The sequence below is a fragment of the Vulpes lagopus genome, chromosome 22, assembly GCF_018345385.1.
Source record: "Vulpes lagopus strain Blue_001 chromosome 22, ASM1834538v1, whole genome shotgun sequence".
NCBI lineage: Eukaryota > Metazoa > Chordata > Mammalia > Carnivora > Canidae > Vulpes > Vulpes lagopus.
The window spans coordinates 3,422,505-3,450,276 of record NC_054845.1 but is presented as its reverse complement, the minus strand read 5'-3'; the positions used below and the strand labels follow the sequence as shown (position 1 = coordinate 3,450,276).

At 34.8% G+C, this 27,772-nt stretch overlaps 1 protein-coding gene and 1 pseudogene across 1 annotated transcript; both read right to left on the bottom strand.

Moving 5' to 3' along the window:
• Positions 1-10,524: 10,524 nt before the first annotated feature.
• On the bottom strand, positions 10,525-12,069 carry LOC121480485 (protein SET-like). Its single transcript, XM_041737012.1, is given in 2 exon segments — positions 10,525-12,042; positions 12,045-12,069. Coding segments are annotated over 2 exon segments (867 nt in total). The 5' UTR covers positions 12,064-12,069; the 3' UTR covers positions 10,525-11,194.
• A 14,716-nt stretch (positions 12,070-26,785) lies between these two features.
• Positions 26,786-26,885, bottom strand: LOC121480853 (annotated as a pseudogene).
• Positions 26,886-27,772: the final 887 nt, after the last annotated feature.

Genomic DNA, 27,772 nt, shown 5'->3' with positions numbered 1-27,772 from the left:
GAAAATTTTCAAAGTACAAATGAAATATACATAGGAACTCTTATGCTCATTATACAAAAATATTATCCTCAGAATTGTGAGTGGCAATGCATACTAAGGTAGATTTTTATGTAAGTAAAATTATAGGTATTAGATAGTCCTCAGGACTGAATTAGAGAAAGCAAATTGTTACAATATAAACTGACTTTCAATTCCATAGCATTTGAAATTTTAAAATAAATACAGACTACTGCCAACTTCTGTGGCAGGTGCTAAAATGAATCACAATTAATGATCTTCGGATGCTCACAATTATGTAAACAATCTAGATTTTTAAGGATAATGTGATCATTATCATTTATTGGACATCTATGAAACAGTAGGCATATTATATGTATAATGTACTTGGTGCTTTCATATGTGTTATATCTTTTATTCTCCCAAGGATTCATGACATAATATTTCCCTTATATTACAGAGTAGAAAATAGGCTCAGGGATTTGAGACATTTGCAAAAGATATGCAGACACTAGATTTTCATATCTTCATACAGACCCATGTAGCTCTATAGTTATTGCAATTCATAATGCAAGGAAATAATGATAATTTTTAATAATGGTAATTTTTTAAGTTTACCTACTATATGGTATATATGCTTTTAAAGTATAAGCAACCTTAAAAAAGAATAACTGATACCACATTTATTCCCCCTGCACTATGAAATAGCCTATAAATATGCAAGAATAAAACATTATGGAACCAGGGTATAAGAGTGAGGAGAAAGACACTATCATTGAGTGTGTCCCAGTTCAAATTTTGTGTAGATACTTAGATACCTGTCCACACACATATTGGTAAATCTCCTTGTCATTTCATGGTGAAAAAAGAAAAATATTAATGGTTGCCTATTCCAGTTATATCATTATGTAAGTCTAATAATAAAGATATAATTCTCTAGTGACAATAAATTCTATATAACCTAAGGTTGCTTCTTGTGTTTGGTTCAGTTTATATATAGTGATGAAAATACAGTGTCATCTGGCTAAACTATCTCTCTTTTTTTTTTTAAGATTATTTATTTATTCATGAGAAACACAGAGAGAGAGAGGCAGAGACACCGGCAGAGGGAGAAACAGGCTCCATGCAGGGAGCCCAATGTGGGACTGGATCCTGAGACTTCCAGGACCACGTCCTGAGCTGAAGGGAGGTGCTAAACCCCTGAGCCATCCAGGGATCCCCCAGTTAAACTATTTCTAAAATTATTTTCCATTTACTTTTGAGTAACCAATACATTCCAGGAATCTGATATTCATAATTTTACCGTATTATCATTTAATATTAGGTATTATAAGAAAATGGGCATATAAAATGGATTAATTTAAATCTTAAATAGTCATATTTTTTGTTATTGAATTTTTAATTTTTTAATTTTTATATGCAGCCTGTTATTAGAGGTCTTTAAATTTCTACATGTATATGACATAAACATATATATATATATATGATATAAAATTTCTAGACAAGTCTAACTTTTTTTTATTGGCTTTATAGAACTAAACAACCCTAAGCATACACATTAAAACTATAATAAAAGAGATTTTAAACACTAGCATGTCAGTAGTCAGGGTTTTCCAGAGAAACAAAATCAACTGGATATGTTTGGAATTGGACAATACCATTGTGGAAACTAAGTTCCATGATCTGCAGGAATATGATATGTGATATATATGAAATAATTCAGCCTGAGTGCAGAGGTGTAAGACCTGTGAGAATCAATGATGTAAATTCTTCGCCAAGCTCAGTTGTAGATGAGATGAGATATTCTAGTTCAAGCAATGGGACAGAAAAATAACAACAACAACAACAAATTTCTCTTTCTACCTTTGTCCTACTCAGGTCCTCATTGGATTGAGAAGGGCACACTGAATCCACCAATTCTAATCTCATTCAGAAACACCCTCACAGACTTACCTAGAAATGATAGTTTATTCCTGGCACCTAATGCTCACTCAAGTGGACACATAAAATTAACCATCACAACAGCACCATAAAAAGTCAAAGTATATAAAACCCAAAAATAATTGAAGGAAATATAAAGTTTTGACTCTTTGGGCAAAAAATTATGACTAAAAGTTTCAATTTTCTTTATAAAATTTTAAAGAACAAAATATGAAACATGAAGACTAAACCATCCCGTATTTAAGGTTACACTACTTTAATACATACGACTAAGTGAATAAATAATTTTAAGAATCCAAAATGTAAGATATAGGTAGATATTTCTCTGGAATGATATCAATATTACATCTTTTGACCCTATATTTAATTATACAATAGAATATATGGTATCGACATACAGTAATACCACAAAGATATGTGGGCTTGGTACCAGACCATTGCAATAAATTGAATCAAATGATTTTTTTTTTTGGTTTCCTAGTGCTTATATAAAAGTTATGTTTACATGCATTATGTCCAGAAAATGTTCACGCTTTAAAAATTAAAACATTACTAAAAAAAATACTAACCATCATCTGAGCTTTCAGTGAGTCATAATCTTTTTGCTGGTGGAAGGTCTCCCCTCAATGTTCATGGTTGCTGACTGAACAGGATGCTGGTTGTGAAAGGCTGGAATAGCTGTAGGAACTTTAAAAAAATAAGATAACATTGAAGTCGGTCACACCGATGGACTCTTCCTTCCATGAGCAATTTCTCTGTAGCATGCAATGCTCTTTGATAACATCTTACCTACAGTAGAACTTTGAAAACTTGAGCCGTTCCTTTCAAAAACTGTCACTGCTTTATCAACAAAGTTTATGTTATATTCTAAACTCTCCCCCCTTTGTGTTTGACATTTCAACAATCTTCACAGCATCTTCACCAGGAGTTTATATCACCTTAAGAAGCTACTTTCTTTGTTCATCCATAAGAAGCACTTCCTCATCCTTTTGAAGTCTTATCATGAGATTGCAGCAAATCAGTGCTCTGCTTCTTCTTCTTCTTCTTTCTTTTTAAGTAAGATTTTATTTATTTACATATTCATGAGAGACACACACACACACACACACAGAGAGAGAGAGAGAGAGAGAGAGGCAGAGACACAGGCAGAGGGGGAAGCATGCTCCATGCAGGGAGCCTGATGTGGGACTTGATCCCCAGACTCTGGGATCATGCTCTGAGCAGAAGGCAGATGCTCAACCACTGAGCCATCCCTCCAGGCTCCACTTCTAATCCTCATTCTTTTGCTGTTTCCACCACATATGCAGTTACTTCCTCCACTGAAGTCTTGAACCCCTCCCAGTCATCTATGAGTGTTGGAATCAATTTCCTCCAAGCTTTTGTAAATGTTAATAATTTAACCTCATCCCATGAATCATGAATATTTTTAATGGTATCTAGAGTGGTGAATCCTTTCCAGAAGGTTTTCAATTTACTTTGCACAGATTCAACAGAGGAGTCACTATCTATGGCAGCTATAGTCTTACAAAATATATTTCTGAAATATTAAGACTTGGAATTCCAACTAATTACTGGATCCACAGGCTAGAGAATGTACGTTGTGTTAAAAGCTATGAAAAAAAAAACACATTAATCTCATTGTACACCTCCATCAAAGCTGTTGGGTGAACAGGTGCATTGTTAATGAGTTGGTGATATTTTGAAAAGAATCATTTTTTTTTTTCTGAAGCACTAGGTCTCAGCAGTGGGTTTAAAATATTCATTAAGTGGTGTTGTAAACAGATGTGCTGTCATCCAGGCTTTGTTGTTTCATTTATAGAGTACAGGGAGAGTAAATTTAGAATAATTCTTAAGGATTTTCAGAATGGTTAATGAACATTGGCTTCAACTTAAAGTCACCAGCTCCATTAGCCTCTAACAAGAGAATCAGACTTTGCTTTGAGCCTATGCATTGACTTTTCCTCTCTATCTGAAAGTCCGAGATGACATCTTCTTCCACCATGAGGCTGTTTTGTCTACAGTGAAAATTTGTTTTCATAGTCACCTTCATTACTTATTTTAGTCGGATCTTCTAGATAACTTGCTGTAGCTTCTCCATTAGCTCTTGCTCCCTCACTTTTCCCTTTCATATTCTGGATACAGCTTCTGTCCTTAAAGCAAATGAACCAACTCTGCAAGCTTCAAATTTTCCTTCTGCAGCTTCCTCACCCCTCTGAACCTTCATGGAATTGAAGAGAGAGGGGGCCTTGCTCTGGATTAGGCTTTGGCTTAAGGGAAAGTTGTGTCCGGTCCTTATCTAAACCCAAACCACTAAAACTTTGTCCATATCAGCAGTTAGACTGTTTCACATATCATTTGTGTGTTCACTGGAACAGCACTCTTAATTTCCTTCAAGAACTTTTCCTTCGTATTCAGAACTTGGCTGTCTTGGAGCAAGAGGTCTCACTTTTGGCCTGTCTCAGCTTTCGTCCTGATCTTCCCCCTAAGCTTCATCATTTCTTGCTTTTTATTTAAAGTGAGAAATGTGTAACTCTTTGTTTGCCTTGAACGTGTAGAGGCCATTGTAACGTTAACTAATTGGCCTAATTTCAATGTTGTGTCTCAAAGAACTGGGAGAGAGACAGAAATGGCTGGTTGGTGGGACAGCCAAAACACACACAATGTTTATCATTTAAGTTCACTGTTTTTACTGGGTGTGGTGTGTGGCACCTAAGAACAATTATAAAAGTAACATCAAAGGTCACTGATCAAAGATCACCATACCAAATATATTAATGATGAAAAATTTTGAAATATTGTGAGAAATACCAAAATGCGATAAGACGCAAAGTAAACAAATGCTAATGGAAAAATGGTGCTGATAGACTTGCTTGAGGAGAGTTGCCACAAAACTTCAATTAGTTAAAAAAATATCTGTGAAGTCACTAAAGTGAGGCACACTAAAATGAAGTATGCCTATACCTTACCTTTTTGTGTCTTTTAACTGATTGAGATCACATATCTATATCTTATATGTGTGTATATATATATATATATATATTTATATATGTATATATAAATGACTAAGGTAGGAAAACATACTCTAGATTCAGAATAATTTTAGGTTTATAGAAAAAATATGAGAATAGTACAGTGTTGCCATATAATCCCACACCATTTCCCCATTAACATTTTTCCATTAGAGTGGTACATTTATCATAATTAACAAACAAGCACCAATGAATTTGTATTAACTAATGTCTATTCTTTACTTGAATTTGAGTTTTTCATTCCAGGATCCCATCCGTTATGTGCATTATATTTAGTTGTCATGTCTCTTCAGGCTCCTGTAGATGGTGAAAGTTTCTCAGAATTTGTTTTGGATGACTTTGACAATTTCGAAGAGTACTGATTAGGTATTTTATAAAATGTTTATCAACTTTAGTTTGATGTTTTTCTAGTGTTGCACAGGAATCATGTTTCTTTTTGTTTTGTTTTGTCTTTTTAAATAAAAGCAACAGGGATAAAGTTCCATTCTCATCACACGACATCCAGGTCATACGCTATCAACATGATATCACTGTTAATGCTAACCTCGATCCACTAGCTAAGGTAGGTTTGTCAGGCGTCTCCACCATGATTTTCCCTACTCCCTTGGAGGGCTATACTATTTAGAAAGAGGTTACACTGTATAATTCAGATTGAAAGGAGAAGGAATTACGTTCCACCTCATTAGAGGGGCAGCATCTGTATAAACTATTTGTAATTCTCTTTGGGAGGATTGTCTATTCCTCTTCATTTACATATTTAATAATTCATATCTGAATGGACTCACAGATATTTACTTTATACTTTTGGTTATAATCCCATAATATTTGTTCCTCAAAACTTTCTGGCTTGAGCAATTAGGAGCTCTTTCAGTTGGCATTTGTGTCCTTCAACGTACTTATATTGTTATTGGGTTTTTATTCTTATTTTTAGTACCTGTAAATTCTGGCAGTACAAGATGCTAAGATGATCCAAGCTCATTCTATGTAGTCTCTGTCCAAGTCCTAATATCACCCATTTCTCTACGGGGCTCTGGTTGCTTTTATTGGACAATGGTATTTGAAACTAAGATTGGTCACTAAGTGTGTTCCTTGCTACTGAGATGTCTTTGCTTCCAGGCTCTCACAGCTGGGAGGGCAAGGAAATGCATGGGTGTATACTAACCTACACTAACCTATGCACATATGCATATATGTGTATTTACATATATACGTGTGTGTACCTTTCTCTGTATCTATATTAAGCTTAATATGAGCTTATCCTGATTAGTTCAACTCTAACTCACTGTCACATGAATTATTCTAGCATAGTCCTTTGTCTGTAACCTTCCACTCCAATAGTGATTAAACTAGTTCCCATCATTCACAATCCATTCGCTCCACTGTTTTGTCTGGGTGTAGTTTGTGGCACCTAAGAAAAATTATAAAAGCAACATCAAAGGTCACTGATCAAAGATCACCATGCCAAATATATTAATCATGAAAAATTGTGAAATATTGTGAGAAATACCAAAATTTATATATATGCATATATACACATGTATGCATGTATTATAATATTATATATTATTATATATTATATAAATTTATATATGTAATGTATATATACACACACACACACATATATATATATATAAAATCTGTATAATGGTTTTAGAAGTATTAATTTGCAACTTGTGGACAGACTTTACCAAGTTTAGTACAACATTTATATAAAATTCCTCTTGCCTTTAGTCTTAGAGTCTATACTCTTTCTTCCAAAGTCACATAGGTCGGCATCGTTCCCCTCAACTTCACCCATGAAAACATTTCATAAATTTGTAATACAGGTAAAGTCTTTTATCATAATCTGAATTCTACCTCGGATCTCCTGAACAGCTTTTTTTTTTTTTTTATTTCATGTATTAAGTTTCACTTGTGCTGTAAAGTTCTACTGTTTCTTTAAAAGTGTTATGTTTCTACCATTACAGTATCATATAGATTAGTTTCATTGCACTAAAGTTTCTGTGAACTTGACCTATTCAAATCTGTTTGAAATCTGTTTAAAATATCTATAGTTTTGCCTTTTCTAGAATGTCACAGAAATTGAATCTTATATCCTTTCAGACTGACTTCCTTCACTTGATACTATGCATTTAAGACTCATCAGGGTATATGCACTGCCAACACCCATTGGTGGCCCATTCCTTTAGATCACCACGGACTGTTTCATTGTATGCATGCCCTGCACTTTACCTATTCACATATTGAACACTATCTTAATCATGTTTTAGGTGATTATAAATAAACTTTCTATTCATGTGCAGGTTTCTTGTGTGAATATACATCTTCAAATTAGTCGGGTAAAAACCTTGGAGTGCAATTGCATGGTAAGACTACGTTTGGGTTTGGAAGAAACCCTCAAACTGTCTTCCATGGCATCTGACGACACTTTTGCATCCCACCAGCAATGAGTAAGGGAGTTCTTTTTGCTCCATTTCCTCACTATACTGATAATGGCAATTTTTAAAATTTTAGCTGTTAGAATTGATGCATAGTGTATTTCATTATAATTTTAATTTGCAATTTTCAAAAGATAAATGATGTCCAGCATCTTTCATACATATTTATATAACGTGTTTATGTATTAACCTTTTATCCTTTATAGTCCATTAATTACAAAAAGTATTCTTGTAGATTTTTGAGGATTTTCTAAATAGTTAATCTTATGATTTACTCAAAGTTTTATTTCCTTTTGTTGCAAATGACAAGACAATTCTTTTACATAGCTGGACAATATTTCCTAGGTACTTTATTATTTTATATATACATACATAACACACACACATAAACACACACACATATATATATGTATATATATATAACATATCTTATTTAGTCATTCATCTTTTGATGGATACTTGGGCTACTTCCATAATTTGGTTTTTGCAAAGAATGCTGCAATAAACATAGGCGTGCATATATCTTTTCAAACTAGTGTTTTTATATGTTTTGAATAAATACCCAGTAGCATAATTCCTGGATCATACGGTAGTTCTATTTTTACTTTTTTCAGGAGTCTCCATACTGTTTTCAATCGTGGCTATATCGGTTTGCATTTCTATCAAGAGTGCACAAGTGTTCCTTTTTCTCCACATCTTCACTAACACTTGTTCTTTCTTGTGTTTTTGATTTTAGCTATTCACAGCTGTGGGGTGATACCTCATTGTGGTTTTGATTTGCATTTTCTTGATCATTAGTGCTGTTAAGAATCTTTTCATGTATCTGTTGGCCATCTGTGTGTCTTCCTTAGAGAAATGTCTGGTCATATCTTCCATCTGTTTTTAATCAGATTACTTGTTTCATTGGTGTTGAGTTGTGTAAGTTCTTTATATATTTTGGATACTAATCTTTTATCAGGTATCTCATTTGCAAACATCTTCTCCCATTCTGTAAGTTGCCTTTTCATTTACTTAATTGTTTCCTTTGCTGTGCAAAGCTTTTTGTTTTGGTATAGTCCCAATAGTTTATTTTTGTTTTTGTTTCCCTTTCCTCAGGAGATGTAGTTAGAAAAATATTGCTATAGCCTGCATCAAAGAAATTACTGCCTGTGCTCTCTTCTAGAATTTTTATGGTTTGAGGTCTCATATTTAGGTCCTTCATCCATTTTTATTTTATTTTGTGTATGGTGTAAGACAATGGTCCAATATCATCCTTTTACATTTAACTGTCCATTTTCCAAAAGCTATTTGTTGAAAAGATTGTCTTTTTTTCCATTGCATATTATTGACTCCTTTGTTAAAGATTGACTGTATAGACATGGGTTTATACCTGGGCTCTTTATTCTGTTTCATTGAGCTATAGGGCTTTTTGTGTGTGCATGTACCAGTACCATACTGTTTTGATTACTTGAACTTTGTAGTATATCTTGAAATCTGGGATTATAATGCTCCAGTTTTGTTCTTTTTCAAGATTGCTTTAGCTATTCAGGTTCATTTGTGATTCAGACAAATTTTAGGTTATTTATTTTTGTCCTGTGAGAAATATTGATGGTACTTTGATAGAGATTGCATTAAATCTGTACAGTGCTTTGGGCAGTATGGACATTTTAACAATATTTGTTCTCTCAACTCATGAACATGAAATATCTTTCCATTTGTTTGGGTCATCTTCAGTTTCTTTCATCAGTGTTTTATAATTTTCAGAATATAGGTCTTTTACCTCCTTGGTTAAGTTGATTCCTAGGTCCTTTATTCTTTTGGTGAAATTGTATATGGAATTGTTTTTGATTTCACTTTCTGAACTTCATTATTAGTGTATAGAAATGAAACAGGTTTCTGTGGATACTTATTTTGTATCCTGTGACCTTAACAAATTTATCAGTTCTAGTAGTTTTTTTTTTTTTTTGTCTTTAGGGTTTTCTATATATATTATTGTGTCACTGGAAATAGTGGAAGTTTTACTTCTTCCTTACTGATTTGGATGCCTTTTATTTATTTATTTTTTCTTATCTGATTGCTGTGGCTAGGACTTCCAGTACTGTGTTGAATAAAACTGGCGAGAGTGGACATCCTTGTCTTGTTCCTGATAATAAGGGAAATTCTCTCTGTTCTCGTCATTGAGGATGATGTTAGCTGTGGGTTTTTCATATATGTCCTTTATTATGCTAAGGTATGTTCCCTTTAAACCTACTTTGTGGAGGGTTTTTTCATAAATGGATATTGTACTTCAATGCTTTATTTCTACATGTATTGAAATAATTGTATGCTTTTTTTTTTTAAATCCTTTCTCTTGTTCATGTATGTGTCATGTTGATTGATTGTGAATATCAAACCACACTTGTATCCCAGGAACAAATACCACTGTATCATGAATGGTATTTTTAATGAATTGTTGGATTAAGTTTGCTAATATTGTGTGGAATATTTTTAATGTACAATTATAAGATATATTGACTTATGTTTCTCTTTTTTGTAGTATTTTCATCTGATTTTGGTCTCAGGGTAATGCTGGCCTCATAGAATGAATTTTGAAGCTTTCTTTCCTCTTCTAATTTTTGGAATAATTTGAGAGTAATAAGTATTAATTCTTCTTTAAATGTTTGGTAGAATTCACCTGTGAACCCCTCTGGTTGTGGACATTTGTTTGTTAGGAATTTTTAAATTATTGATTCAATTTTATTACTGGTAATCAATCTATTCAAATATTCTATTTCTTCCATATTGAATTTTAGGAGAAAGGAACTTATCCATTTTTTCTAGGTTGTTCAGTTTGTTAGCATATAAATTTTCATAATACTCTATTATAAAACTTTCTATTTCTGTGATGTCATTTGTTATTTCTTCTCTTTTATTTCTGATTTTGTTTGTGTCTCCTCTTTTTTTTTTTTTGTACACATTTAGTTTTATTGTAACAAAGCAACTTGTACACTTTTAACGTTTAAAACTGAGCATCTTTCCTTTCCAGTGAAACAAAAAGAAAATTTAAAAATAAACAGGAACAAAATTACAATAGAGAATGTCAATTCCAAATAAGATCCTACAGGTTCTGCTGATTCTCCCATCGAGTGGCAGGGCTCAAGTCATCATTAGGAGAGTTTTATTTTAAAAGTGTCATCTTAAACTGCAAGGATGTCCGTTAAACATCACAATTAAACATGCCAAAGGAGAAGCCATGTTGTCAAAATGCCCACTTAACCCACCCAAACATCTCAAACCCACCCTTTGCTGACCTTCTATAACCCCATTTTTTTAAGTTTTTTTTTTCTTTTTTTAAACAAGAGAAAGTAGACAGGTACATGTTGGTAAATGCTAACTGTCCATATTCACATAGAGACACAGTGTAATCTCTGAGCCCAATATACAGAGAAAGGAGGAAAAAAGCTAGAATTCTATGCACTACTACACAGGGGCCTAGCACCCTCCAGCTTCCAGCAGAGCTAAGGGAGCAGAAGGTTTTTCTTTTTTCCCACAGAGCACGGTGGTGTTGATTCCATAAAGTTTTTGTTGAGACAGGAAGGAATAAAAATGAATTTGGAACAGAAAGGGGTAGAGATTCTTTTCCCGCTGTATTCTGCTCAAAGTATTTCCCCCCAAAATAAGTTGAGAACAATGGTATAAAGGGAGAGAAAAGAGACTTCAAAAAACAGGGCGAATGAGCACAAGAGGAGGGGGGGGGGGGAAAGAGACGCAACTTGCTCCCAGGGACTGGAGAAAATTAAAAAAGGAAGGTTGGAATCCATCAGTGTTCCATTAGTCATCTTCTCCTTCATCCTCCTCTCCTTCCTCCCCCTCATCATCATCTTCATCTTCTTCACCTTCATCCTCATCTCCTTCTTCATCAATATCTTCCAATCCTTCTTCTTCTTCATCATCATCATCATCTTCTTCTCCTTCTCCTTCTTCATCATCCATATCAGGAACCAAGTAGTACTGTAATGGATTTGGCCAAATATCATCTTTGATGACCTCTCCTAACTCATCTGCACCTGCATCAGAATGGTCAGTAAACCAAGTGAAGAAGCTCTCTGGTTCCTCGTGCTGTCTCTTCCTGCTGGCTTTATTCTGCGTTTGACTTGAACGTTTCGTCAAATCCTTTCCAGATTTCCATTTGATTTCAGTGGACTTTGACGATGGATCACCACTCTCATTCAGATGAAATTCTTTGGAGAGAACTTTATTTTCGAAGTAAGGGTTTTCATCAAAATAAAAATCTATTCTGTAACCTGATTTAATATCTTCAAATTCTGTCACTTCAACTCTTGTCAAATAATGCAGCGCCTCTTCATCCTCCTCCCCAAGCAGTGCAGACACTTGTGGATGGTTGACAAATGTTGTTACCCAAAAATTGGGGATTTTGGCGATCAATTCCGACCTCTTCTGAAAAAATGGTTGGCGGAGTTTGTTATATTTCTGTTCTACTTTCAAAATCTCCTCACTGGCTTGTTCATTAAGTCTGTCTATTTCATTTTGTACTTCATCAATATGTTCAATTGCTTCTTGCTGTTCTTTTTCTCCCTTCGGCAAGTGCTGAGAGGTCGACGTCTCCTCCGGCTTGGGGGCCGGAGGCAGCCTCGGTTTCTTCGTTTGAGGTGCGAGGAGGACTGGCGCTTGGGGGCCATGCTGTGAGGAAACCACGAAAGCGGGAGAGGGGCACGTCAGGAAGAAGCTCCGATTACTGGAGCTGCCCCAGGTGGCAGAGGTTTAAATCTCCGTCTCCTCTTTTTTTATGTGTGAATATTCTGGCTAAATTTTCTTAATTTTGTTGATCTTTTAAAAAAAAGGCTCCTGGTTTCATTGATTTGTTCTATTGTGTTTTTAGTTTCTATTTCATTCATTTATATTCTTTATTTCCTTCCTAATACTGATTTTCACCTTTTTTCCTAAATCTTTTAGGTATAAGTTTATGTTGTTTGATATCTGTCTTGCTTCTTAAGATGTTGTAATATTGTTGTAGTATTACCTCTTGGAAGTTTTGCTCAAGCCCATAGATTTTTGGATCATTGTGTTTTCATTTTTGTTTATCTGCATGACATTTTTTATTTCATTTTTGACTTCTTGGCTGACCTATTCACTATTTAGTAGCATGTTATTTAACCTCCATGTATTTGTACATTTTCCAGATTTTTTTTTCTTCTAGTTGATTTCTAGGGTTATAGTGTTGTGACTGAAAAAAATTGCATGGTGATGTTAATTATTTTGCATTTGTTGAGACTATTTCAGGGAAAAATACGTGATCTCTTCTGGAGAATGTTCCTTGTATACTTGGAAAGCGTGTGTATTCTTCTGTTTAAGATGGAACATCCTCAGTATACAAGTTAGATCTAATTGGCCCAATGTGTCATTCAAAGCAATGATTTCCTGATAATTTTCTGCTTAGATGATGGTAAGTAGGGTGTTAAAGTCTCCTACTATTGTTGTATTACTATTGGTGACTTCCTTTATGTTTATTAGCTGCTTTATATATTTGGATATTCCCCTGTAGGTGCATAAATGTTTACAACTATAAATAATTTTGTGTTGGACTGTTCCTTTTATGATTATCTATTGTCCTTCTTTCAACCCTATTACAGTTTTTGTTTTCAAGTCTATTTTGTTCAGTATAAGTATTGCTACTCTACCTTTTTTTCACTTTTATTTGCATGATAAATGTTTTTCCTTCCCTTCGATTTCAATCTGCTTGTGACATTAGATCTAAAATGAGTCTCTTATATGCAGCATGTAGATGAGTCTTTTTTTTTCTTCTCATTTATTCACCCTGTGTCTTTTGACTTGAGTGTTTATCCATTTACATTCAAGTAATTATTGACAGATGTGTAGTTATTGCCATTTTGTTACTTGTTTTATGCTTGTTTTATAGTTCTTCATTCCTTTCTTCCCTTGCTCTCATTTTTTTTCAGTTTCTTTAGTGATTTACTTGGAATCCTTTTGATGTATGTATGTATGTATGTATGTATGTATGTATATCTATTACTTGTTTTTGATTTGTGGTTACTATCAGGTTGATATATAATATCTTATGTATATAGCAGTCTGTAGTTAGTTGATCACATAAGTTTGAACCCTTTCTAAAAGCACTACATTTTTATTTCCCTCCTGGTACTTTTAAAATATATGATCTCATACATTATATTCCTTTATTTTGTGAATCCCTTGACTGGATTTTATATTTATATCTTTTTTTTCCTACTTTTCCTACTCCTGCTTATGGCCCTTCCTTTCTGTTCAGAGAATTCCCTTTAACGTTTCTTGCAGGACTGGTTCAATGGTGATGAATTACTTTAAATTTTGTTTCTCTTTGAAACCCTTTATCTCTCTTCTATGATAGTCTTGCTGGCTATCAGGATATCATATCCTGGTTGCGGTGTTTGTTCTTCTTTCAGCACTTTGTATATATCATGCCACTTTTGTGTGGCCTGCAAATTTTCTGCTGAAAAATTAGCTGATAGCCATGTGGGGTTTCCCTTTTATATGACTCTTTTCTCTTGCTGTTTTACAATTTGCCTTTGTCATTACTTTTTTTTTTTTGTCATTTTAATCTCTATGTGTCTTGGTGTGGACCCCCATGGGTTGATTTTGTTAGGGTTTCTCTGTACTTTCTATATGTGGATTTCTGCTTCCTTCCCCAGATTTGGGAAGTGTTCAGCTATTATTTCCTTAAATAAATTTTCTGTCCCTTTTCCCTCCTTTTTTTCCTTCTGGGAACCCCTATAATGTGTATGTTTTGGGGATCCCTATAATGTGCATATTATTATGCTCAATCATATTGCAGAAGTCTTTTAGTTTATTCTCATTTGTTATAATTCATTTTACTTTCCTCTGTTCAGCTTGATTACTTTCTATTACTCTGTCTTCCAGGTCACTGATCTGTTCTACTTCTTTTAGTCTAATTATTCCCTATTTTTATGTTTGATTTCAATCGAATTCCATCTGGGTTTATTTAAAATGTTTTCTGTCTCTTCATTGAGGATCTCACTGAATCTTCCAATGCAGGTCTCTCTGTCTAGAGTGGGGTCTGCACCTCTACTTTCTGTATGACTACAGTGTCTCTCCCTCTCTTGGGGGTCAGTTTGGTTTCAGACTCTATCTCTGGCCTTCCTACTGTTTTTGATATTGCCTCTTCTCTACAAATCTGTTCTGCATCCTTTGGGTCACTTGCTGGGTTACTTATACTGATGTGGGTGTTATATAGATTGTGAGATGAGGTGAGTTTAGGATCCTCCTACTCTGCCATCTTCCTCAAAGATCCTTGATATGCCTTTTTGAATTAGAGTTTTCATTTTATTTCTGTAACTACCCACTGGTGGAATTATTGGATCATAATGGATTTCTCTGATGATTTCATAGATGTAAAAATCCTCAATAATATTAAATTGGTACATTTAAATTATTAGCATTTAAAGTGATCATTGTTATAGATGAATTCATTTCAATGATTTTTGTATCTCTTTTATATTATTTGCATTCATTTATTGTTTCTTTCCCCCATCTCTTTCTGCTTCATCTGGGTTTCATTAAGCACTTCATATGATTTAATTTTGTGTCCTTTCTTAATGTCTCTTTTATATTTCTTGTTAATATTTTTAGTGGTTGCACTGGAATTTAAAATATATATTTTTCATTAATCTAAGTTTGCCTTCATATTATTCTGTTTTGTTAAAGGGTAGCACAAATACCTTTTAAGAGAGCATTCCTAATTTCTCACCCCCAACTCCTGTGACATTTCTGTCATTTAGTACTCTAATCCACATGATATATTCAATTAATCACTGTTAATATTATTACTCTAAACAGTTTTTCTTTATTACAACTCTATTTGTTAGGAAAGTTTTAGCCTACACTAAAACTGAGACGGTACAGAAATTTCCTATACTTTTTTTTTTTTTTTTTATCTACACACAAACATAGCATCCTCCATTATCAACATCTCCCAACAGAGTGGTGCATTTATTAGAGTTGAGGAACCTACACTGACACATAATCACCCAAAGTCTATATTTATATTATGGTTCATTCTTTAAAAAATATATTTTATTTATTTATTCATGAGAGACACAGAGAGAGGAAAGACATAGGCAGAGAGAGAAGCAGGCTCCCTGTGGGGAGTCTGATGCAGGACTGGAACCTGGGATCACTACTTGAGCCAAAGGCAGATGTTCAACTACTGAGCCACCCAGGTGGCTTTTTTTTTTTTTCAGGTTCATCTCTGTTTATTGTTTTCAAAACAAAACTAAAAATCACCACTCAAAATGTTTGAGAAGAGTGCTCAGCTCCATCACAGTTAAAAGCTTTATGTAATTTGCAGCCAGAGCATCGAGGACTGGTGGTCACCAACGGGAGCTTCCGGTGTGGCCCGGACAGGGCCTGGGGCCTGGGATGGCCGCTCCCGCCCCGGGAGCCCCAGCTCGGTCCTCTGCACGCGCCATCCAGGGGCACCCACAGAGGACAAGGACAGCTCAGCCCCCACCGGGCTTGCCAGCTGCCCATCCGGCACCTCCCTCCCCCTCCAGAGGTCCCCAAACGTCCACAAACAAAGGCGTCAGGCAGGTGGAAGCCCAGGGGCTAGTGCTGTCAGGCTGAAGGCCAAACCGCAGCTGGGCCGCCTGCATGTTCTAGAAGGGGGAGCTCCCGGCTCCGGGCTCAGAGGCGGAGACGAGATCTGGTGCCATCATCGCTCGTGCCACCCAGATGCCCTATAATTGTTCATTCTTGATGTACACTCCATGGGTTTGGATAAATGTCTATGGCATGGAAACATCATTATACTATTATATGCCATATTTTCACTACCCTAAAAAATTCTGTTCTTCACCTGTTCATCCTTCTGAGTGTCTCTTCTCAACCCATGGCAACCACTGATCCTTTTGCTGTCTCTATAGGTATGTCTTTTTCAGGATGTTGTATAGTTAGAACTATATAATATGGCTTCTTTAAGTTAGTAATAGGCTAAATTTCAGATTGACTTCTTGCATTTAGTAATAGGAATTTAAGGTACTAAATAATATTCTATTGTTTGGCTTTTTCATAATTTATGTATCCATTCATCTACTGAAGGATATCCTGCTTTCAAGTTATGGCAACTCTAAATAAATCTATGAATGTCTATCTGCAAGTTTTGTATGAACATAAGTTTTCAACAAACTTAGCTAAATATCAAGAAGCATGATTTTAGTATGTTTATTTTTGTAAGAAATCACCAAACTGTCTTCCAAAGTGGATATATCATTTAGCATTTCTGCCAGCAATAGATGAGAGTACCCGCTGTTCCCCATCCTTCCCAGTGTTTGTTCTGTATTTGAGCCATTCTAATAGATGTGTAATAGTATCACATTGTTTTAATTTGCATTTCCTTGATGAAATATGATGTGGAGCATCCTTTCACAGGCTTATCTCCTGTCTGCATATCTTTTTCAATAGTGTCTGTTAAATTCTCTGACACACTAATTTTTTTGCATTTGCATAATTTTTAGCTTTTTGAAAATTAGAATATAACTAAAATATAATGTTATGTTAGTTTCAGATGTACAACATAATGATTCAGCAATTCTATATCCATTACTTACCACAAGTATAGTCACAATTCATCACCTTACAATGTTATTAAAATATTATTGACTATGTTCCCTTTACTGTACTTTTCATCTCAATGAGTTATTCATTTAAAAACTGGCAGTTTGTACCTCTTAATCCACTTCACTATTTCACTTATCACCCAGCCACTTCCCCTATGGGAGCCACCAGTTTGCTTTTTGTGTTTATGAGTCTGTTTCAGTTTTTGTTGTTGCTTAAGATACACATATAAGTGAATTGTGGTATTTGCCTTTCTCTACATTTCACTTCACCTAATACCCTCTAGGTCAATCCATGATGTTGGAAATGGCAAGATTTCATACTTTTAATGGCTAACATTCAATTATACAACACACACACACACATACACACACACACACATACACATACACACACACTGCTCTTCATCCATTCATGTACCAAGAGACACTTAAGTTGCTTCCATATCTTAGCTTTTGTAAATAATGCTTCAATAAGCATAGAGGTTCATATATCTTTTTGAATTAGTGTTTTTTGGTTTATTTGAGTAAATACTCAGTAGTGGAATTTCTGGATTCTATAAGATTTACATTTTTAATTTTTTTTTAAGAATGGCTCACACTGTTTTTCTTTGTGGTTCCACCAATTAATATTCCCAAAAAGAGTGCACAAGATTAACAAGCAAAGGAAAAAAAATAATCAATAATCAAAATCTCCCAATGGAAGTCCAGGGCCAGATGGCTTCCCAGGGGAATTCTATCAAGTGTTTAAAGAAGAGTTAATACCTATTCTTCTCAAACTGTTCTAGAAAATAGAAATGGAAGAAAAATTTCCAAACTCATTCTATGAGGCCAGCATTATCTTGATTCCAAAACCAATAATCTCCCTAAAAAGGAGAATTAGAGGCCAATATCCCTATCAAATATTGAAGCAAAAATTCTCAACAAGATACTACCAAGTTGAGTCCAACAGTACATTAAAATAATTATTTACCACTATCAAGTGGGATTTATTCCTGGGCTACAAGCATAGTTCAATCTTCACAAATCAATGTTATACACTGCATTAATGAAAGAAAGGATAAGAACCACATGATCCTCTCAATACACACAGAAAAAAACATTTGACAAAGTACAGCATCCATTCTTGACAAAAACACCTCAACAAAGTAGGGACAAAGGGAACATACCTCACCATTATAAGGACCATAAATGAAATACCCACAGCTAATAGCATCCCGTATGTGAAGAAACTAATAGCTTTTCCTGGACAGTCAGGAGCTGTAGGAGGGGAATATCCACTCTCACCATTGTTATTTAACACAGTATTGGAAGTCCTAGCTTCAGCTATTAGATGATGAGAAGAAATTAAAGGCATCCAAATTGGCAAAGGAGAAATCAATCTTTCACTCTTCACAGACAACATGAATTCTAGGCATCACAATTCCGGGCTTCAAGCTACATTACAGAGTTGTAATCATCAAGACAGTATGGGTACTGGTACAAAAACAGACATATGTAGATCAGTGGAACAGGATAGAAAACACCAAATATGGACCCCCAACTATATGGTCAACTAATCTTTGGCAAAGCAGGAAAGAATATCAAATGTAAAAAAAAAAAGAATCTCTTCAACAAATGCTATTGGGAAAACCGGACAGCAATTTGCAGAAGGATGGCACTGAACAACTTTCTTATACCATACACCCAAATGAATTCGAAATGGATGAAAGATCTCAATGTGAAACAGGAAACCATCAAAATCCTAGAGAAGATCAGTGGTAGCAGCTTGTTACTAGACACATCTCTGGAGACAAGGGAAACAAAGCAAAAATGAACTATTAGATTTCATCAAGGTAAAAAGCTTCTGCACAGAGAAGGAAACAATCAATAGGACTAAAAGGCAACCTTTGGAATAAGAGAAGATATTTGCAAATAGCATATCTGATAAAGGGTTAGTATCCAATACCTATAACAACATATCAAACTCAACACCCCAAAAAACAATCCAGTTAAGAAATAGCAGAAGACGTGAATAGACTTTTTTTTTTTCAAAGAAGACATACAGATGGGGTAGCACACATGAAAAAGATGCTCAACACCGCTCATCATCAAGGAAATACAAACCAAACTACAATGAGATATCCTTTAACACCTGTCAGAATGGCTAAAATTAACAACACAAGAGACAACAGATACTGGCAAAAATTCAGAGAAAAGGGAACCGTCTTACACTGTTGGTAGGAATTCATACTGATGCAGCCGCTCTGGAAAACAGTACAGAGATTCCTCAAAAAGTTAAAATATAGTTAACCACCCTACAACCCAGCAGTTTCACTACAAAGTATTTATACAAAGGATTCAGAAATGCTGATCCAATGGACATATGCACCCGATGTTTATAGCAGCATTATCAATAGTAGCCAAATTATGGAAATATCCCAAATATCTATTGACAGATGAACAGATAAAGAAGATGTGTACACATACACAATGGAATACTACTCAGCCATTAAAAGGAATGAAAGATTGCCATTTGCAATGGTGTAGATGGAGCTAGAGTGTATTACACTAAGCAAAACATAGAGAAAGACAAAGACCATACAACCTCACTCATATGTGGAATTTAAGAAACAAAACTGATGAACATAGGAGAAGGGGGCAAAAGTGAGAGAGGCAAACCATAAAACAGACTCAGCTACAGAGAGCAAAAGGAGTTTGATGGAAGGAGATGGGTGGATGATCAGCTAAATGGATGATGGGTATTAAGGAGGGCCTAGTGATGAGCACTGGGTGTTCTATGTAAATGATGGGTCACTAAATTTGAGGCTATCTGTACTCCTGAAACCAATATTACACTGTATGTTACCTAAAACTTAAATAAAATCTTGAAACAAAACAATGAATTTTAAGAAGTATCTAGAGGCTAAAAAAATGTACAAGAGTTTCTTCTTCACACCCTTGTCAATGCTTGGTATTTTTTGTCTTTTTGATACTGGCCATTTTAACAGGTGTAAGTGATATCAATGTGGTTTCAATTTGCAATTCCCGGATGATTAGTGATGTTGAGCATATTTGCATGTATCTATTGGCCATTTGTATGTCATCATTAGAAAAATGTTTGTCCAGATTCACTGTCCATTTTGAATCAGATGGTTTGCTTCTTTGATGTTGATAGTTTTGTGGTGGTGTCGAGTTTCCTATATATAGTATTATGTCATCTGCAAATAGTGACAATTTCACTTCTTCCCTACCAGTTTTGACGCTTTTTATCTATTTCCCTTGTCTGATTTATGGGCTAGGATTTCCATTAGTATTTTGAGTTAAAGTGGTGGAAGTGGACATCTTTGTCTTGTTCCTGATCTTAGAGAAAAAGCTGTCACTGTTCCTCCATTGAGTCAGAGGTTTGCTGTGTATATTTTTTTCCCCTGTAGCTTTTATTATGTTGGATTATTCCATCTAAAACTATTTTACTGAAAAATGTTATCATGAATCATTGTTGTATTTTGTTAAATAATTTTTCTGCATCTGTCCGGATGATCCTATAGTTTTTATCCTTCCTCTTTAATGTATTTTATCATAATGATGAATATATGAATATTGAGTCATTCTTGCATCCCCAGAATTAACTCCACTTGATTGTGGGAAATAATCCTTTGAGTTTATTGTTGATTTTGGCTTAAAATATTTTATTTAGAATTTTGGCACCTATGTTTATCATGGATATTGGCCTGTAGTTTCTGTTTTTATGGTGTCATTGATCATAAATAGGGTAATTTGGCCTTGTAGGATGAGTTTCAAAGTTTTCTTTCCACTTCAATCCTTTAAATAGCTTGAAAAGAAGAGTTATTAACTCTTTTGTAAGTCCTTGGTAGAATTTACTTATAAACTCATCTGGTCCTGGACTTTCGTTGTTGAAAGTTTTATGATTAGTGGTTCATTTTTCTTCCTAGTAATGGGTTTCTTCAGATTTTCTATTTCTTACAGTTTTAAAAGATAGTATCTAGATATCTATTGGCATAAATCTTTCATTGTGTTATCTTATGTCTATCTGTGGTGGTTTTATCTCTCTTCTTGCATTTTTATATCATTCAATTGACCTTTTTTTTATTAGTTTCAGAAATAGAATTTAGTGATTCATCAGTTGCATATAACACCCAGTGATTATATAGAAGCAGCTTTTGGTTTAATTTATTTTTATTGTATATTTATTCCCATTCAGTTATTTATTTATTTTTTTTTTATTTTTTATTTTTATTTTTTTTTTTTATTTTATTTATGATAGTCACAGAGAGAGAGAGAGAGGCAGAGACACAGGCGGAGGGAGAAGCAGGCTCCATGCACCGGGAGCCTGATGTGGGATTCGATCCCGGGTCTCCAGGATCGCGCCCTGGGCCAAAGGCAGGCGCCAAACCGCTGCGCCACCCAGGGATCCCCCATTCAGTTATTTATTAGTTTCTTCCTTCTACTAACTTTGGGCTTAGTTTTTTTCATTTTCTTTTTTTTTTTTTCTAGTTCCTTTTGGTGTAAGGTTAGAATTTTTGAGATTTTTATTTTTTCTTAAGGTCTGTGTCACTATAAATTTTTCTCTTAGAACTGCGTTTGCTGCATACCAAAATCTTATAGACCATTGTGTTTCCATTTTCTTTTTGTCCCTAAATATATAGAGATATTTTTTTTTCTTTTTGATTTCTTCATTGACCTATTGGTAATTTAGTAGCATGTTGTTTAACCTCCACATGTTTGTATTTTTTCCCCAGGATTTTTTTCCTTGTAAATAATTTTTGGCTACATAATATTATTTTTAAAGACACTTGATAGGATTTTGATCTTTTAATTTGTTTAGGCTTGTGTTGTGGCCTAACTTATGATCTATCCTGGATAATATTCCATATTCACTTAAAAATAATGTGCATGCTGCTGATGTTGCATGTATTAGATAATCACTGATGGAAGTATGGTGTTAATTATATTATGTTACCATTATTATATCACTGTCAATTTCTCCCTTTATGTCTGTTAATACTTTCTTTGTATATTTCACTGCTTCTAAATTGGGTGCATAGATATTTATTACAGTAATATTCTCTTCTTGGATTAATCCTTTTGTCTTTATATAATGCTATTTATAAAACAATAGTCTATTTTAAAGTCTATTTTGTCTGATGTAAGTATTGCTATCCTGGATTTTTTAAGCTTCTATTTGTATACACTATTTTCCATTGTTCACTTTAGCTTTAGGTCTAAAGTGAGTTCTTATAAGCAGCATATATATCATCTTGTTTTTTTTCATGTAGTCATTAAATGCTTTTAATTGGAATATTTAGTCCATTTACATTTAAAACAATCCTTGATAGGTATGTGCTTGTTCCCAGTTTCTTAATTGTTTTGTTTTTATTTAAATTAGTTAGCATACAGTGTAATATTAGTTTCAGGTATAGAATTTAGTAATTTATCACTTATATACAACACCCAGTGCTCATTACATGTGCACTCCTTCTTTATTCTCATCATCCACTCCCTTCTGGTGGCCATCTATTTGTTCTCTATAATTAACACTCTGTTTCTTGGTTTACTTCCCTCTCTTCCCCCCACCCTTTGTTTCTTTGTTTTATTTCTTATATTTCACATATGAGTGAAATCTTGTGGTATTTGTCTTTTTCTGACATTTCTCTTAGCATAATACTCTCTAGCTCCATCCACAGTGCTACAAATGGCAAGATTTCATTTTTTTGATGGCTCAGTAATATTCTATAGGATACTTGAATGTCTTGGTTTTTCATGTATCTATATTACATTTTTGATTCATGGTTACCATGGGGTTCAAGTTGATAATCACTAAGGTTCAAACGCATTCTAAAATCACTATACTTTACTCTGCCCTCCACATTTTATGTATATAGTGTCATATTTTATACCTTTTTATTTTATATATCTCTTGACTAATGTTTATAATTATAATTGATTTTACTACTTTTGAGTCAACCAACATAGTGGCTTTATAAGTGATTAATCTGCTACCTTTACTATACCTTTGCTTGTAGCAGTGGAATTTTTTCTTTCCACAACTGTCTTCCAGTTATGGTCTTTTTTTTCCACTTAAAGAAGGCTTTTTAAATATTGGTTGTAAGGATGGTTTAGTTGGAATAAACTTATTTATCTTTTGTCTAGGAAACAATCTCTTTTTCAATTCTGAATGATAATCTTTGCCAGGTAGAGTAGAGTCGTCTTGGTTGTAGACTGTTTTTTCCTTTCAGCATTTTTTATATATCATGCCACTTTCTTCTGGCCTGCAAAGCTAACTTTCATGTATCTTGGTATGGACCTCATTGGGTTCATTTTGTTTGAGGCTATCTGTAATTCTGGACCTGAGTATCTTTCTCCCTCCAGATTAGGGAAGTTTTTAGCTATTATTTCTTCAAATAAGATTTCTACCTCCTTTATTCCCTATTCTCCTTCTGAGATCCCTACAATACAAATGCTATAATGCTTAGTGATATTGCAGAGGTCCTTCAACCTATTCTTTTCTATTTGATGATTGATTAATTGACTGAGGTTCAGCTTTTTTTTTTTTCTGTTACACTGTCTTTCAGATCATTGATCCATTTTTCTGTATCTTCTAATTTGCTGTTCAGTTCCTGTAGGCTCCATTTTTCCTTCCATTTATTGTCTCCATCAGCTCTCTTTGTTATAGTTTCTCAGTTTTCATTGAGTGCATTGACTCTTTCTCTAGTCCAGTGAATATCTTTTTGACCATTACATTGCATTCTTTATCAAACATAATGTTTATCTCCATTTCATTTAAATTTTTTCTGTGATAATTTTCTTGCCTTTCATTTGGGACATATTCCTCTGTCATCTCACTTTGTCTGTTTCTATGTATTAGGTCAGCTATGTCTTTTCATCTTTAGTCAGTAAAGAAGACTTGTGTAGAAGAGACCTTGTGATGTCCTGTAGCATAATCCCGCTTGTCAGCAGAGCCAGATGCTCCAGGGGTGTCCTCTGTGTGGGCAACATGCAGTCTTATATTGTGGCTGAGCTATGATTACTGTGGGCACACTGATGCATTGTCCTTCAGCCCAGCTGGCTGCAATGACCCACTTTGCCAGCTGAGGGGGCATGGGTAGAGTTTTCTGCCTGGGTTGTTGATAGGTTTGGCTAAAGCCGTTGTGGGCTCACTGGTGAGCAGGGCTAGCCCTCATCCTGGCTGTCTGCAGTAAGCCACTGTGACAGCTCCAGGAACTCTGTAGGACAGGCCTTGTTCCCTGAACAGCCAGTTGTGAGGCACAGGTACAGGAATTGCAGATATGTTGATGTGTTGTTATTTCCCACCCCCTCCTCATAGCAGGAGTCTCTTTGGAATGTTGCCAGTTTTCCTTCCATTTATTGTCTCTGTGCCAGTACCATGCTGCCTACAGGTTACAGTGAGACAGGAGCACTTTGGCAGGATGGCTGACAAAATGAGTAGCCTGGAACCAAAGGGGAATGCTAAAGTATGACATGGGGTGCTAGCAAGATAAGAGAAAATTACAATTAGCTCCTGCAAGCATCTGGCTATCTAGTCTAGGGGAGGGCAAAAAAAAAATGGTACCCTCCATTGCTTTTGTTCCTGGAAATTTTCTGCAATTCACTGCCCCTCTGGCACATGTCCTAAATCTAATCAATAGAACTTCTTCACACAGATTCCTGGCACTTTTCAAACTGCTGCTTCTATGCTGTCTCAGACCAACTTTTTAAGTGTGTTGGGTCTTTAACTCCAGGAGCTTTACAAATCAGGTCTCAAAGCCCATTGATTTTTCAAAGCCAGATATTATGAAGACTTGTCCTCCCCCTGCAGGCCTCCAGGGCCAAGTGTGTGGTTGGGCCACCTCATTCCTCTCCTTGTGATGTCTCTCCCTTTTGTAGTTAGTTCATACTGGAGGTTTGTTTTCCTACCACATCTTTGCTACTCCTGCCATTTTCAATATGGCCTTTATGACTAATTGTGAAAGATCTATTCTTCCCATCTATAGGTTGTTTTCACAATTTGTTGCAGTACATATAGTTGTTGCCTTAGTGTACCCATGGAGCAAGCAAGGTAAGTCTAGGATCTTTCTACCTTGCCATCTCCCCTCCCACTTTGTTTTTGTTGTTGAGTTTGAAGATTTTTTTTGGCATAATTTGGAAAACAATCTTTATCAGATGTGTTTTCTGTAAATATATCCTCGTAGTCTGTGGTTTATTTTCTCATTCTCTTGACATTATTTCATAGAGGGAAATTTTAAATTTTTATAAAGTTAAATTTATCAATTATTTATTTCATGTACTGTGCCTTTGGTGTTATCTCTAAAAAGTCTAAAATTACCAAGCCCAAAGTCATCTAAATTTTCTATGTTATCTTCTAGAAGTTTTTAAATTTGTGTTTTGGGGTACCTGGGTGGCTCAGTAGTTGAGTGTCTGCCTTCGACTCAGGGTGTGATCCCAGGGTCCCAGGATCAAGTCCCACATCAGGCTCTCTGCAGGAAGACTGCTTCTCTCCCTGCCTATGTCTCTGCCTCTCTCTCTGTGTCTCTTGTGAATAAATACATAAAATCTTTAAAAATGAATGAATGAATGAATTTGCGTTTTATATTTAGATTTGGGATTCATTTTGAGTTAATATCTATGGTCTATGTTTAGATCATTTTTTATGTCTGTGGACACCAAATTTGGACACCACTCGTTGAAATGAGGGAAGGGTTTTTAAGATGCATGTGTCTTCTGTGGTGTTTTGTCTGTTATGGTTTTTGACCCATTTTTTTTTTAACTGGGTTGTTTCCTTATTTTCATTTTTTTAAATTTCTTTTAAGAGAGAAAGAACAGTGGGGAGGCACAGAAGGAAAGAGAAATAGAAGGAATCTCAAATGGACCCCCAATTGAGTATGAAGCCCAAAGCAGGACTCAATCCAAGATCTTTAGATCGTTACAGGAGCTAAAATCAAGAGTTAGATGCTTAAACGATTGAGCCAACCACGCCCCCTTCTCCATTTGACTTTTAAATGTTATTTGTATATATTGGAAAGTAGTCCTTTAAGAATTGTGTCTTTTGCAAGTATCTTCTCCCACTCTGTGACTCGTCTTTTCATTCACTTAACATCTTTACCAGAGTAGAAATTTTTAACTTGACTAAAGTCTAACTTACCAAGTACTTCTTTCATAGATTGTGCCTTTGGTATTATATCTAAACTTTGCTCCACTACATTACTTTTGCTCTTTTGTCAAAGACGAGTTGACTATATTTATGTAGGTACCATTTTTTTTTTTAAGATTTTATTTATTTTTTTATGAGAGACAGAGAGAGACAGAGACACAGGCAGAGGGAGAAACAGACTCCATGCAGGAAACCCAATGTGGGGCTAGACCCTGGGCTGAAGGTGGCGCTAAACTGCTGAGCCACCCGGACTGCCCAGGTACCAGGTTTTAAGCTAATTGAGAAATATAACAAAAATCTATCTTTATTCATTCTTTAACTTTATTTATTGCTCAAAGCTCCTCTTTTCATTTAGATACAAATTTCTGATCTATTTTTATTTTATTTTTTGCATCCAATGAATATTTTGCAATATTTCTTGTAGAACAGGTGCTGACAATGGTTTCCTTCTATTTTTGTGTGCTTCAGAAAGTCTTTATTCTCTTTTAAATTTGAAGAATCATTTCACTAGCTCTAGGATTCTAGGTTGATGAGTTTTTCTTTTAACATTTTAAATATTTCACTCATTCTTTTTGCTGGTGAGTTTTCTGAAAGTAATGTGATTTTTCTTTTTTAATCAGTTGATGAAAAGATATGAAACACTTCAATAATTTGCATGCCATCCTTGTGCAGAGGCCATGCTAATCTCTGTAGCATTCAAATTTTAGTGTATGTGCTGCTGAAGCAAGCAATACTCTAATTCTTATTCTTACTCCGTTGTTGGTTGTGTTTTTCCTCACCCTGGCCTTTTCCTTCAGAATTTTATGTTTTTCTTTGAGTTTCTGCATTGCTAATATGATTTGCCTAGATATGGATGTTTATTTTGTTTGTTTGTTTTGTGATGTTAACATTCTTTGGGGGCCTTGCTCTGTGGTTTGATGCTTGTCATTTGTTTTGAAAAGTTCTCAGTTGTTTTAATTTCAAATGTTTCTTCTATTTTTTTTTCATTCTGATGTGTTATATTTTTTAATGTTCTCCTATGGTTACAGGATATTCCCTTTCTTTATTTTAATTTGGAAAGTTTATGTTGCTCTATGCTCAGGCTGACTAATTATTTCCTCAAGCATGCCAAGTATATTACTTATAAGACTATCAAAAGCATTTGCCTTTTAAAAAAAATATTTCTAGCATTTACTTTTGATTCTTAGAGATCTTGTCTTAGAGTTAATGTAACCTATCTGTTCTTGCTTGATATTTACAGTTGTTTTATAGTTCCTGTCTACTAATTTACATCTGTATAATGCCCTAGACTAATTCTGATGAATTCTTTTTCTCTTCAGTTTTTTTTCTTGCCTTTAGGAAAGCCAAACATGTTGTATTAAGGAATAGAAATTGAGGTAAATAAGTCTTTAATGTGAGGATTTATGATATTTGACTAATTATTTGGCTGTATTTAATGTCTGTTTTAGGTATCAGAGACTTTACATTCCTCTGATTCCTTATTGTTGTCTCACTTTGGGCTTTGGGTGTTTCTACGAGTCATTGATTGGAGAGAGTCTGTGTCCCCTACCCCTTGCAAGTAAAATAAAGAATCTTTCTCAGATGCTCACTTTTAGAACTTGATGGGATTCCTGG